Source organism: Mustelus asterias, chromosome 6 (assembly GCF_964213995.1).
Source record: "Mustelus asterias chromosome 6, sMusAst1.hap1.1, whole genome shotgun sequence".
Lineage (NCBI taxonomy): Eukaryota > Metazoa > Chordata > Chondrichthyes > Carcharhiniformes > Triakidae > Mustelus > Mustelus asterias.
The window spans coordinates 147,304,502-147,317,288 of NC_135806.1; the positions used below are offsets into that span (position 1 = coordinate 147,304,502).

The following is a 12,787-nucleotide window of genomic DNA, read 5'->3' on the forward strand; positions in this document are numbered from 1 at the left end:
CCCTCCCAGGATATTGGTGCCCCTCTGGTTCAGGTGCACCCCGTCCTGTTTGTAGAGGTCCCACCTTCCCCAGAACGTGTTCCAATTATCCACGTATCTGAAACCCTCCTTCCTGCACCATCCCTGCAACCACATGTTTAAGTGCACTCTCTCCCTGTTCCTCAACTCGCTATCACGTGGCACCGGTAGCGTACCAGAGATGACCACATGTTTTGTCTTTGCTCTCAGCTTCCAGCCGAGCTCCCGAAATTCCTGTTTTAAATCCCCGTCCCTTCTCTTACCTATGTCGTTGGTACCAATGTGTACCACGACTTGTGACTGTTTCCCCTCCCCCTTAAGAATCCGGAAAACACGGTCCGAGACGTCACGGACCCTGGCATCCGGTAGGCAACAAACCATCCTCGAGTCTCTTTTGCTGCCACAGAACCTCCTATCTATCCCTCTAACTAACGAGTCCCCAATAACTATTGCCCTCCCGCTCTCCTCCTTACCCTCCTGAGCCACAGGGACGGACTCAGTGCCGGAGATCCTCTCACTGCGGCTCACCACTGGTATGTCGTCCCCCTCAACCGTATCCAAAGCGGAATACTTATTGCTAAGGGGAACGACCACAGGGGATCCCTGCACCGACTGCTTCTTCCCAGCCCCTCTCACCGTCACCCATCTATTTTCATTCCGCGGAGTAACTGTATCCCTGAAGCTTCTGTCTGTGGCCATCTCTGCATCCCTAATGATCCTAAGTTCCTCCAACTCCAGCTCCAGTTCTCTTACACGGTTTTGGAGGAGCTGCAGATGGATGCACTTCTCACAGGTATAATTAGCAGGGACACTGACGTCGTCCCTCACCTCGAACATCGTGCAAGAGGAACATTGCACTGCCTTCACACCCATCCCCTCTAGATACCTTAAGTCCCGGCAGCATCCTAGCATCCTTGGATGCATCTCATTCGGTCTAGGTGCTTTTTTCAATTTAGGTAGTCTGCAATAACTCTATCAGTTTTAAACCCTTCCAGTCTCTGAACTATCCCTTAATTCATCATGATTTGTGCAGCAGCTTCTGTTGAGGACAGATATGAGGTATTCATTCAATACCTCAGCTGAGCCCCCTTTTTGTCCCCTAATTGGCCCCATTCCTTTTATCATCCTTTTACTGTTTGTAGAGCTATAGTAGACTTTGGAATTCTCTTTTATTACATTTGCCAGCCTTTTGTAATCTTTCTTTTCTCTTGCTACTTCAATTACCATCTCAACTTCAACATAGTTCTCATTTGCATTATGCACCTTGCATCTGTCATAAGTGCACTTTTTTTTTCTTGTTGAATTGCCATTTCTCTTGTCATGCAGGAGGATTTTACTAGTATCTTCCATTTATTTGTCTCACCTGGACCCAGGCAATTTGTTGGGACAGTTCTCCTCCTGGAATTACTTCATAATCTCCCTCCCTGTCTGGTGCTAAATAAAAGCTTTGCTTACGGTTTGTTCTCCTGTGGTATTTGGCCTCCTTCCAGTTTGGAATCTAGCCAGCATTACCTTATGTTTGGAGTCCCCGCAGAGGTTTCCACATGCCAACTAGGATAGTTTCAAACATCCAAACGAACTTGACTGAATAGAAACTGTTATTTCACCAAAGGCAATTAATCATACTGAAAAAAAACCATATAGGAAAGCTTTACAACAAATTGCAAAGCATAAGATATAATGAGAACGAAACAGCAAAATATTGGAGATAAGTGGATAAGTTATTTTAAGCTGTTGCTCTGTTAACTGGAGAATGGATGTCCATGGCTGCGTCAGTGTAGATTTTGGGAGCCTGTTCTCTTGACTTTATAATCTTGAACCAAGGGTTATAGACTAGGGCTTTTTGGATTGAAATGCAAAGAAATATAAGTGGGTGGCACAGTGGTTCGCACTGCTGCCTCAGTGCCAGGAACCTGGGTTCGATTCCGGTCTCAGGTCACTCTGCGTGGAGTTTGCACATTCTCCCTGTGCCTGCATGGGTTTCCTCCAGGTGCTCCGGTTTCTTCCCACATTCCAAATATGTGTGGATTAGGTTGATTGGCTATGCTAAATTGCCCCTTAATGTCAGGGAATAGGGAGGATAAATACGTGGGGATAGGACAAGACCTTGGTGGGATTGTTGTTGGTGCAGACCGATGGGCCAAATGGCCTCCTTCTGCACTGTAGATTCTATGAACAAATCATGAGTGTGGTGGAATACTATTCGCTTGCTTGGACGAGAGCAGCTCCAACAGCATTCAAGAAGTTCGATACCATCCAGGAGATCCTTTTCTGCAGCGTATCAGGTAGACAACGTTGGCCGAGTTGCAAGAGTATGTACCGTGTACCTGATGGGTGGTGTTCTCATGTGAGATGTTGGCACCCATGTCAATGATTTGGTCACTGTTCTCCTGAAGGCTGGGTAGTTTGCTGCGGGCAATGGTCTGTTTGAGGTTGTGCGGTTGTTTGAAGGCGAGAGGTGGGAGTGTGGGGGTGGCCTTGGCAAGATCTTCATCTTAATCGATGACATGTTGAAGGCTCTGGAGAAGATATTGTAGCTTCTCCACTCCAGGGAAGTACTGGACGACGAAGGGTACTCTGTCCGCCGTGTCCCGTGTTGTCTTCTGAGGAGGCTGGTGCGGTTTTTCGCTGTGGCACATCGGAACTGTCGATCAATGAGTCGAGGCCATATCCTGTTCTTATGAGGGCATCTTTCAGCGTCTGGAAGTGTCTGTTGTGGTCCTCCTCATCTGAGCAGATCCTCTGTAGACAGAGGGCTTGTCTGTAGAGGATGGCTTCTTAAAGAACAAAGAACAGTACAGCACAGGAAACAGGCCCTTCGGCCCTCCAAGCCTGTGCCGCTCCTTGGTCCAACTAGACCAATCGTTTGTATCCCTCCATTCCCAGGCTGCTCATGTGACTATCCAGGTAAGTCTTAAACGATGTCAGCGTGCCTGCCTCCACCACCCTACCCGGCAGCGCATTCCAGGCCCCCACCACCCTCTGTGTAAAAAACGTCCCTCTGATATCTGAGTTATACTTCGCCCCTCTCAGCTTGAGCCCGTGACCCCTCGTGATCGTCACCTCCGACCTGGGAAAAGGCTTCCCACTGTTCACCCTATCCATACCCTTCATAATCTTGTACACCTCTATTAGATCTCCCCTCATTCTCCGTCTTTCCAAGGAGAACAACCCCAGTCTACCCAATCTCTCCTCATAGCTAAGACCCTCCATACCAGGCAACATTCTGGTAAACCTTCTCTGCACTCTCTCTAACGCCTCCACGTCCTTCTGGTAGTGCGGCGACCAGAACTGGACGCAGTACTCCAAATGTGGCCTAACCAGCGTTCTATACAGCTGCATCATCAGACTCCAGCTTTTATACTCTATACCCCGTCCTATAAAGGCAAGCATACCATATGTCTTCTTCACCACCTTCTCCACCTGTATTGCCACCTTCAAGGATTTGTGGACTTGCACACCTAGGTCGCTCTGTGTTTCTATACTCCTGATGACTCTGCCATTTATTGTATAACTCCTCCCTACATTATTTCTTCCAAAATGCATCACTTCGCATTTATCCGGATTAAACTCCATCTGCCACCTCTCCGCCCAATTTTCCAGCCTATTTATATCCTGCTGTATTGCCCGACAATGCTCTTCGCTATCCGCAAGTCCAGCCATCTTCGTGTCATCCGCAAACTTGCTGATAACACCAGTTACACCTTCTTCCAAATCATTTTATATATCACAAAAGCAGAGGTCCCAGTACAGAGCCCTGCGGAACACCACTGGTCACAGACCTCCAGCCGGAAAAAGACCCTTCGACCAAGGGAGTAGAATAGACAGTATTACAGTTGATAAGGAGGATGTGCAGGATATTCTGGAGGGTCTGAAAATAGATAAATCCCCTGGTCCGGATGGGATTTATCCAAGGATTCTCTGGGAGGCAAGAGAAGTGATTGCAGCGCCTCTGGCTCTGATCTTCAGGTCGTCGTTGGCCTCTGGTATAGTACCAGAAGATTGGAGGTTAGCGAATGTTGTCCCATTGTTTAAGAAGGGGAACAGAGACTTCCCCGGGAATTATAGACCGGTGAGTCTCACTTCTGTTGTCGGCAAGATGTTGGAAAAAATTATAAGGGATAGGATTTATAGTTATTTGGAGAGTAATGAATTGATAGGTGATAGTCAGCATGGTTTTGTGGCAGGTAGGTCGTGCCTTACTAACCTTATTGAGTTTTTTGAGAAAGTGACCAAGGAGGTGGATGGGGGCAAGGCAGTGGACGTGGTATATATGGATTTTAGTAAGGCGTTTGATAAGGTTCACCATGGTAGGCTTCTGCAGAAAATGCAGATGTATGGGATTGGGGGTGATCTAGGAAATTGGATCAGGAATTGGCTAGCGGATAGGAAACAGAGGGTGGTGGTTGATAGTAAATATTCATCATGGAGTGCGGTTACAAGTGGTGTACCTCAGGGATCTGTTTTGGGGCCACTGCTGTTTGTAATATTTATTAATGATCTGGATGAGGGTATAGTTGGGTGGATTAGCAAATTTGCTGATGACACCAAAGTCGGTGGTGTGGTAGACAGTGAGGAAGGGTGTCGTAGTTTGCAGGAAGATTTAGACAGGTTGCAAAGTTGGGCCGAGAGGTGGCGGATGGAGTTTAATGCGGAGAAGTGTGAGGTAATTCACTTTGGTAGGAATAACAGATGTGTTGAGTATAGGGCTAACGGGAGGACTTTGAATAGTGTGGAGGAGCAGAGGGATCTAGGTGTATGTGTGCATAGATCCCTGAAAGTTGGGAATCAAGTAGATAAGGTTGTTAAGAAGGCATATGGTGTCTTGGCGTTTATTGGTAGGGGGATTGAATTTAGGAGTCGTAGCGTTATGTTGCAACTGTACACAACTCTGGTGCGGCCGCACTTGGAGTACTGTGTGCAGTTCTGGTCCCCACATTACAGGAAGGATGTGGAGGCTTTGGAGAGGGTGCAGAGGAGGTTTACCAGGATGTTGCCTGGTATGGAGGGGAGATCCTATGAGGAGAGGCTGAGGGATTTGGGATTGTTTTCGCTGGAAAGGCGGCGGCTAAGAGGGGATCTTATTGAAACATATAAGATGATTAGAGGTTTAGATAGGGTGGATAGTGATAGCCTTTTTCCTCTGATGGAGAAATCCAGCACGAGGGGGCATGGCTTTAAATTGAGGGGGGGTAGTTATAGAACCGATGTCAGGGGTAGGTTCTTTACCCAGAGGGTGGTGAGGGATTGGAATGCCCTGCCAGCATCAGTAGTAAATGCGCCTAGTTTGGGGGCGTTTAAGAGATCCGTAGATAGGTTCATGGACGAAAAGAAATTGGTTTAGGTTGGAGGGTCACAGTTTTTTTTTAACTGGTCGGTGCAACATCGTGGGCCGAAGGGCCTGTTCTGCGCTGTAATGTTCTATGTTCTATGTTCTATGTTCTACTACCCTCTGTCTCCTATGGCCAAGCCAGTTCTCCACCCATCTAGCCACTTCTCCTTGTATTCCATGAGCCTTAACCTTCTTAACCAACCTGCCATGTGGGACTTTGTCAAATGCCTTACTGAAATCCATATAGACGACATCCACGGCCCTTCCTTCATCAACCGTTTTTGTCACTTCCTCAAAAAACTCCACCAAATTTGTAAGGCACGACCTCCCTCTTACAAAACCATGCTGTCTGTCACTAATGAGATTGTTCCGTTCTAAATGCACATACATCCTGTCTCTAAGAATCCTCTCCAACAACTTCCCTACCACGGACGTCAAGCTCACCGGCCTATAATTTCTTGAACATGTTTAGGATGGAAGCTGGAGAAATGGAGCATCGTGAGGTTATCCGTGGGCTTGCGGTACAGTGAAGTGCTGAGGTGACCGTCCTTAATGGAGATGCGTGTGTCCAAGAATGCAACCGATTCCGGAGGAGCGGAGAAGCTACAACATCTTCTCCGGAGCCTTCATGTCATCGATGAAGACTAACATCTCGCCAAGGCCATCCCCATACCCCCACTTCTTGCCTTCAAACAACCGCACAACTTCAAACAGATCATTGTCCGCAGCAAACTACCCAGCCTTCAGGAGAACAGTGACCACGGCACCACACAACCCTGCCACAGCAACCTCTGCAAGATGTGCCGGATCATCGACACGGATGGCATCATCTCACGTGAGAACACCATCCACCAGGTACACTTGCAACTCGGCCAACGTTGTCTACCTGATATGCTGCAGAAAAGGATGTCCCGAGGCATGGTACATTGGGGAGACCATGCAGATGCTACGACAACGGATGAATGAACACTGCTCGATAATCACCTGGCAAGAGTGTTCTCTTCCTGTTGGGGAAGACTTCAGCAGTCACGGGTATTCAGCCTCTGATCTTCGAGTAAGCGTTCTCCAAGGCGGCCTTCACGACACACGACAACGCAGAATCGCTGAGCAGAAACTGATAGTCAATTTCCACACACGAGGATGGCCTCAACCGGGATCTTGGGTTCATGTCACACTATCTGTAACCCCCTGGACTTGCAAAGTCTCACTAACTATCCTGTCTGGAGACAATACACATCTCTTTAACCTGTGCTTAACCCTCTTCCACTCACATTGTCTGTACCTTTAAGACTTGATTACCTGTAAAGACTCGCATTCCAGCCATTATTTTGTAAATTGAGTTTGTGTCTTTATATGCACTGTTTGTGAACAGAACTTCCACTCACCTGATGAAGGAGCAGTGCTCTGAAAGCTTGTGGCACATGCTACCAAATAAACCTGTTGGGCTTTAACCTGGTGTTGTGAGACTTCTTACTGAAGTTGTACAAGACATTGGTAAGGCCACACTTGGAATACTGTGTACAGTTCTGGAAAGGATAGTATTAAATTAGAAACAGTGCAGAAAAGATTTAGTGGGATGCTTCTGGGACTTGGTTTGAGTTATAAGGAGAGGCTGGATAGACTGGGACTTTTTTTCCCTGGAGTGTAGGAGACTTAGAGGTGAACTTAGAGGTCTATAAAATAATGAGGTGCATAGAGCAGCTAGATGGTCAACATCTTTTCCCAAACGTAGGGGAGTCTAAAAGTAGAGGGCATAGTTTTAAGGTGAGAGGGGAAAGATACAAAAGGGTCCAGAAGGGAATTTGTTTCAGAGGGTGGTGAGTCTGGAACAAGCTGCCAAAGGTAATAGTAGAGGCAGGTACAATTTTGTCTTTTAAAAAGCATTTAGATAGTTACATGGGTACGATGGGTATAGAGGGATATGAGCCAAACGCGGGCAATTAGGACTAACTTAGTAGTTTTTAAAAAAAAGGGGCGGCATGGACAAGTTGGGCTGAAGGGCCTGTTTCCATGCTGTAAACCTCTATGACAATCCAAATACCCTCAATTTTCTCTTGTCTAACTCCAGTGGGTATGTCACCACACAAATTTAGGAAGGGGTAGTTATAATGCTAAATCCTAAACGAGGCCTTTTGTTATGAAGCAAGATTAATAGTTAGGAAGCTGTTTTTGGTAGATGCTGAAATTACGTATAGGCCAGATGCGGGGAGGACAGCATACTTTCTTCCCTAAAATGTTATCTAGCCAGTTGGTGTTTCTTACTGATATCAGTATATATAAATATCCTGATTTTTCTTTCTTCAAACTGAATTAAATTTTCAAACGAGCATGTTGAAATTTGAACTCATTCTCTGGATTATTCATGAAGGGTCATTAATAGAAAATGAAATTAAAAGCAAAATGCCAGAAAATCTTTGCAGATGAGGCAGCATTAGTAAATAAAGGGAAGGTTAACATTTCATGTTGATATTGATAAGAGGCTGTTTCTCGACACCACAACTGCAGAGGGTGCACTCTGCACATGCAGTCACTGTGCCTGAGGAGCCGAGTGACCTACTCCTGCTCCTAGTTTGTATGTACCATGGTTCAGGATTGTATTTTTCACAGAATGTTGATCCCAAACAATATCCCCAAGATCTTGGGATTGCAAGCAATAAAATGTTAATTTGATCTCATTGACTAACTGGCTTTCCTGCTCACTGTTTTGCTCCATCGTTGCTTACTACTTGTCACTCTGGAAGGGAACAGCCAAGGGTTGCAAAGGAGCCAAGGAGTGGAGAGCAGGCTAATGAGCAAAGTGACAGGGTAGTGTGAGTGAGGTGGCAATCTGAGGCAGCACAGTGACAGAAGGAATGGGTGCCAACTTCCTGTTCCAGTTCCTTGTCAGGAGATAGTGAAAGAAGTTACTTTTACCCAGTCTTCAAAATCTCCATTTAATTTGGTACCTATGACCCATTGCATTTCTTCCACCTCTGTCACTTAACTTTCCCTCTGTCTACATCTGACCTGTCTCTTATTCCATTGTTAATCTAAATCCTCCCTACTGTTTTATTTTCCCTCTCTATAAGGACTTGAATAATTGTCCAATTTCATATGAAACCTATATTGGGGCAGTATCCTTCCATGCCTTTGCTTGTCCCAGGCTATGTTAACCTTGTTCATTTGTCAAGTATATCTGTACTTGAAATTAATTGTCTGTTCATATATTTTCAGGGCTAACATATAAACATTTTATGACTCCAGTATATTTCGATTGCATGATACTTATAGATGATTGTCTGAGCTATTAAATCTGACCTAGTAGATTGAGGTAATAGATAAAAATATTTTGTTTGTGCATCCTTCAAACCGCGTCAAATAAAAGATTATTGCGAAAGAAATGAATGGGCGAGGAAGTTCTGTTTCCTGAGCCTACAAGTAACTTCTTTCACTATCTCCTGACAAGGAACTGGAACAGGAAGATGGCACCCATTCCTTCTGTCACTGTGCTGCCTTAGGTTGCCACCTCACTCTCACTACCCTGTCACTTTGCTCATTAGCCTGCTGTCCGCTCCTTGCAGCTTTATAAGACCCTCGTCAGACCCCACTTGGAGTGCTGTGCTCAGTTCTGGTCGCCTCATTACAGGAGGGATGTGGAAATGATTGAAAGGGCGCAGAGAAGATGTACAAGGATGTTGCCTGGATTGGTTGGCATGCCTTATGAGGATAGGCTGAGGGAGCTCGGTCTTTTCTCCTTGGAGAGACGAAGGATGAGAGGTGACCTGATAGAGGTGTACAAGATGTTGAGAGGTATAGATCGGGTGGATTCTCGGAGGCTTTTTCCCAGGGCTAAAATGGCTGCTACGAGAGGACACAGGTTTAAGGTGTTGGGGAGTAGGTACAGAGGAGATGTCAGGGGTAAGTTTTTTACACAGAGGGTGGTGGGTGAGTGGAATCAGCTGCCAGCAACGGTGGTGGAGGCAAACTCGATAGGGTCTTTTAAGAGACTTCTGGATGAGTGCATGGGACTGAATAGGATTGAGGGTTATAGGTAAGCCTATAAGCCTAGGTAGGTAGAGACATGACCGGTGCAACTTGTAGGCCGAAGGGCCTGTTTGTGCTGTATTTTTTCTATGTTCTATGTTCTAAGTGTTAAGAAATTCAGAAATGCAAGTTTGAACGACAAATGTTCCAGTTCTATGATGATCTGAGAACATTATAATCACTGGGATTGTAGGGCTCTCTGAAAGGTCAGTCAGACAAAAGATGGACTGGCCGGTCAATTGAGTGTCCCATTCGGAATGTTGCAACTAAGAAAATTGCACAGCAGTTAGAGGTGTAAAGAGAGCCAAAGAAAATCTTGAGAATCTATCCAAAAGTATGTGGGGTAAGCCATGCAATGTTATTTGGTTAGGAGGACTGATCTAACCCAATTTGAAGCTGAAACTAGAAAGTCTATATGTGTAGAGTACTGTCTTGCACATACTGCTTTCAAACAAATATCTGTGCATGTAAGGTGCAGTAAGCATATCTTTAATAAACGTTTGTTAACCAGCTTATCTTTTCTACAGGTTATTAAACATCTACCTCATTAACACTTGATGTTCCTTTTTATGTCTTTAAATTTATTTTTATAGCTTGATTATAGCTGTGTTGATGAAGATTACTTAGTTTTTGTGTTGTCAATGTGATATTTTTGAGAAATTATTTGGACGATCCAGCTATTTAACCCATTTGATTGGGAAATGCAGTGCTGTAAAACTCTGACTCTAACAGCCCTTTGAAATGTATTCATTAATTATTAAACTTGCTTTCACTTTTGGATGTTGACTATTGTTTTAAAGTTTTCAGTTTTAATTTCAAATACTTCGAATTTGTTTTATCTTTTGCTTAAGGTATGATCTGGTGAATAGTGAAAGATTAGGAATGCTGAGTGTCATCAGTTTAAAATTGCCTCGAGGGAGAGAGGAGAAATTTCTTCAAACCTGATGGGAAATGAACTGCTTTGTCTCAAACCTTTGGTTCATTTAACAGAAAAACGGATGAATATTTGGAGCAGTGAAAAATATAAAGCTATGAATGCAATGCAGTTAGTTTTGGATTGCTTTAGCATCAAGCCAGTATGGATACAATGGTCAAACAGTGGCCCTCTATGACTACTGCCAACTGAATTGGAATCAGTGTAACTACTGATAGTGATGGACTGACCTTGTTTTTTGCAGTATCTGGGAGATGTGAAGTGAAATTGACTGGGACCTAGACTGAAATATCTGTGCATTGACACGATTATTTCTACAACTTCAGGATGAATGGGGATATGCCTCATGTTCCCATCACCACACTTGCGGGGATTGCTAGCCTCACTGATTGTAAGTACGGAATTTTATTCTTTACCATTCTATTACAGGCTTCTAGGAGTCTAATGTTGTTGCAATTCTATAGTTTAAATATAAATATTTGAGGTATGATTGGAACTATGGAAGTCTTTATAGTGATACTTTGAAACATGGAAAGTTGTTAAACATGATATAAATTGATTTACATGTGGGACCTCCATATGCATATTATAACTCAAATAGATTCACGACTTGAGTGGATTCTTTTTTTTTGCTGAAACTTTTTGTTCTTGCTTTCACTTAAGTGCCCAACAGTTATATAATGTACCAGCATTCCGTGTCATCCAAGACCGAATTTGATATATCAGTATGTCAATGTCTTGAGATGGATAGAAAGCTAGCCAGCAGATAGGAAGCAAAGAGTTAGCATCAATGGGTCTTTTTCTGATTGGCAAGCAGTGACTAGTGGGGTACCGCAGGGATCTGTGTTAGGACCCCAACTATTCATATTATATATTAATGATTTGGAAGAGGGTGTAAATTGAGAGAGAGATGGATACTCAGCAAGACCTTGATGTCCTCGTGCATCAGTCGCTGAAAGTAAGCATGCAGGTACAGCAGGCAGTAAAGAAGGCAAATGGTATGTTGGCCTTCATAGCAAGAGGATTTGAGTATAGGAATAGGGATGTTTTACTGCAGTTGTATAGGGTGTTGGCAAGGCCACACCTGGAGTATTGCGCACAGTTTTGATGTCCTTACCTGAGGAAGGATATCCTTGCTATAGAGAGAGAGTACAACGGAGGTTTACCAGGTTGATGGCAGCTCTGTCATATGAGGAGACTAAGTTAGTTATATTAGTTATATTCATTGAAGTTTAGAAAAGAGAGGGAATCTCATGGAACCATAAAGCTCTGACAGGATTAGACAGGGTAGATTCAGAAAGAATGTTCCCTTTGATGGGGGAGAGCAGAATTAGTTTGAAGATAAGGGATAAACCTTTTAGAACTGAGGTGAGGAGAAATTTCTTCATCCAGAGGGTGGCGAATGTGTAGAATTCACTATCACAGAAAGTAGTTGAGGTCAAAACGTTGTGTGATTTCAAGAAGAAATTAGATATAGCTCTTGGGGCTATAGGATCAAGGGATATGGGAGGAAGGGGGATCAGGATATTGAATTTGATGATCAGTCATGATCATAATGAATGACGGAGCAGGTTCGAAGGGCCTATTCCTGCTTCTAGTTTCTATGTGATTGTGTATATGGTTGATTAACAAACAAAACTTGGTCCCTATATATTGAAGTGACTTCTGCAGTATGAGGCTGAGGGATCGTGATGTTTTGCAATCACCTATCGGGGAATATTTTGGTTGTACCGATTAGTAACTGGCAAGGTGATTAAGGTTAATGACTAAGTCTCCTTTCATCTAACACACATTTGCAGAACCTTTGTGCTCATTTGAGACAAACATGTTTTTTGCAGTTTCGTTTGAGCAGTTTCAGATCAGTGTTCCAGGGGTGATTTGCTAGTGCTATTGAGCAGCGGTTAGATTAATTTGGCAGAGGGGTGGTTAGAGAGAAAAACAGACTGAACTTCAAGGTGGCACTTCATGGAAAAGAAGTGAATTAAATGATGCAAAAGCAAGAATACTGCAGATCCTTGAAATCTGAAATACAAACAAAGCGTGGGTGATACTGTTCAGGTCACACAGCATGGAGTGAGAAAGAGTTAACTTTCCAGGTCTGTGATTTTCTTTTCATCAGAACTGTTCAGCAGTTTTAGATCCTAACCTCAACTTTGTTTTGTTTCCTTTTTTCTTGTGTTGTTTATTTCCCCCCTTTCTCTCTCTCTCTCCTTCTCTTTGGTCACACAGCAGCTATTCATGATCCTGCCATTTATATCTCTTGAAGATGCATCTTGCTTGTCCCATGATCACTCCCTTTGGCCCTACACCATGCAACCTTGTGTCGCTGACTCTCTCCTGCCTTAAACCATATCAAAACCCTCCCATTGTTCTTCATATCCAGCTGCCTTTCACTTAGAATCTACTGCATTTCCCAGTTCTGATGAAAAGTCACAGACCCGAAAAGTTAATTCTGTTTCTCCGTCAACAGATGCTACCAA

The 12,787-nt window shown here is 44.2% G+C and overlaps 1 protein-coding gene across 10 annotated transcripts in view; it reads left to right on the forward strand.

Moving 5' to 3' along the window:
• LOC144495209 (nipped-B-like protein) overlaps window positions 1–12,787 on the forward strand; it is a 728,344-nt gene that overhangs the window by 87,128 nt on the left and 628,429 nt on the right. For 9 of the 10 annotated variants that reach the window (XM_078215273.1, XM_078215271.1, XM_078215278.1 and 6 more), the window contains exon 2: window positions 10,552–10,698. In XM_078215273.1, coding sequence (XP_078071399.1) covers window positions 10,635–10,698 — 64 coding nt within the window. In that variant the 5' untranslated portion in view covers window positions 10,552–10,634. Of the gene's footprint in view, window positions 1–10,551; window positions 10,699–12,787 lie in introns of those variants that run through there. The other variant, XM_078215275.1, reaches the window with a different exon arrangement.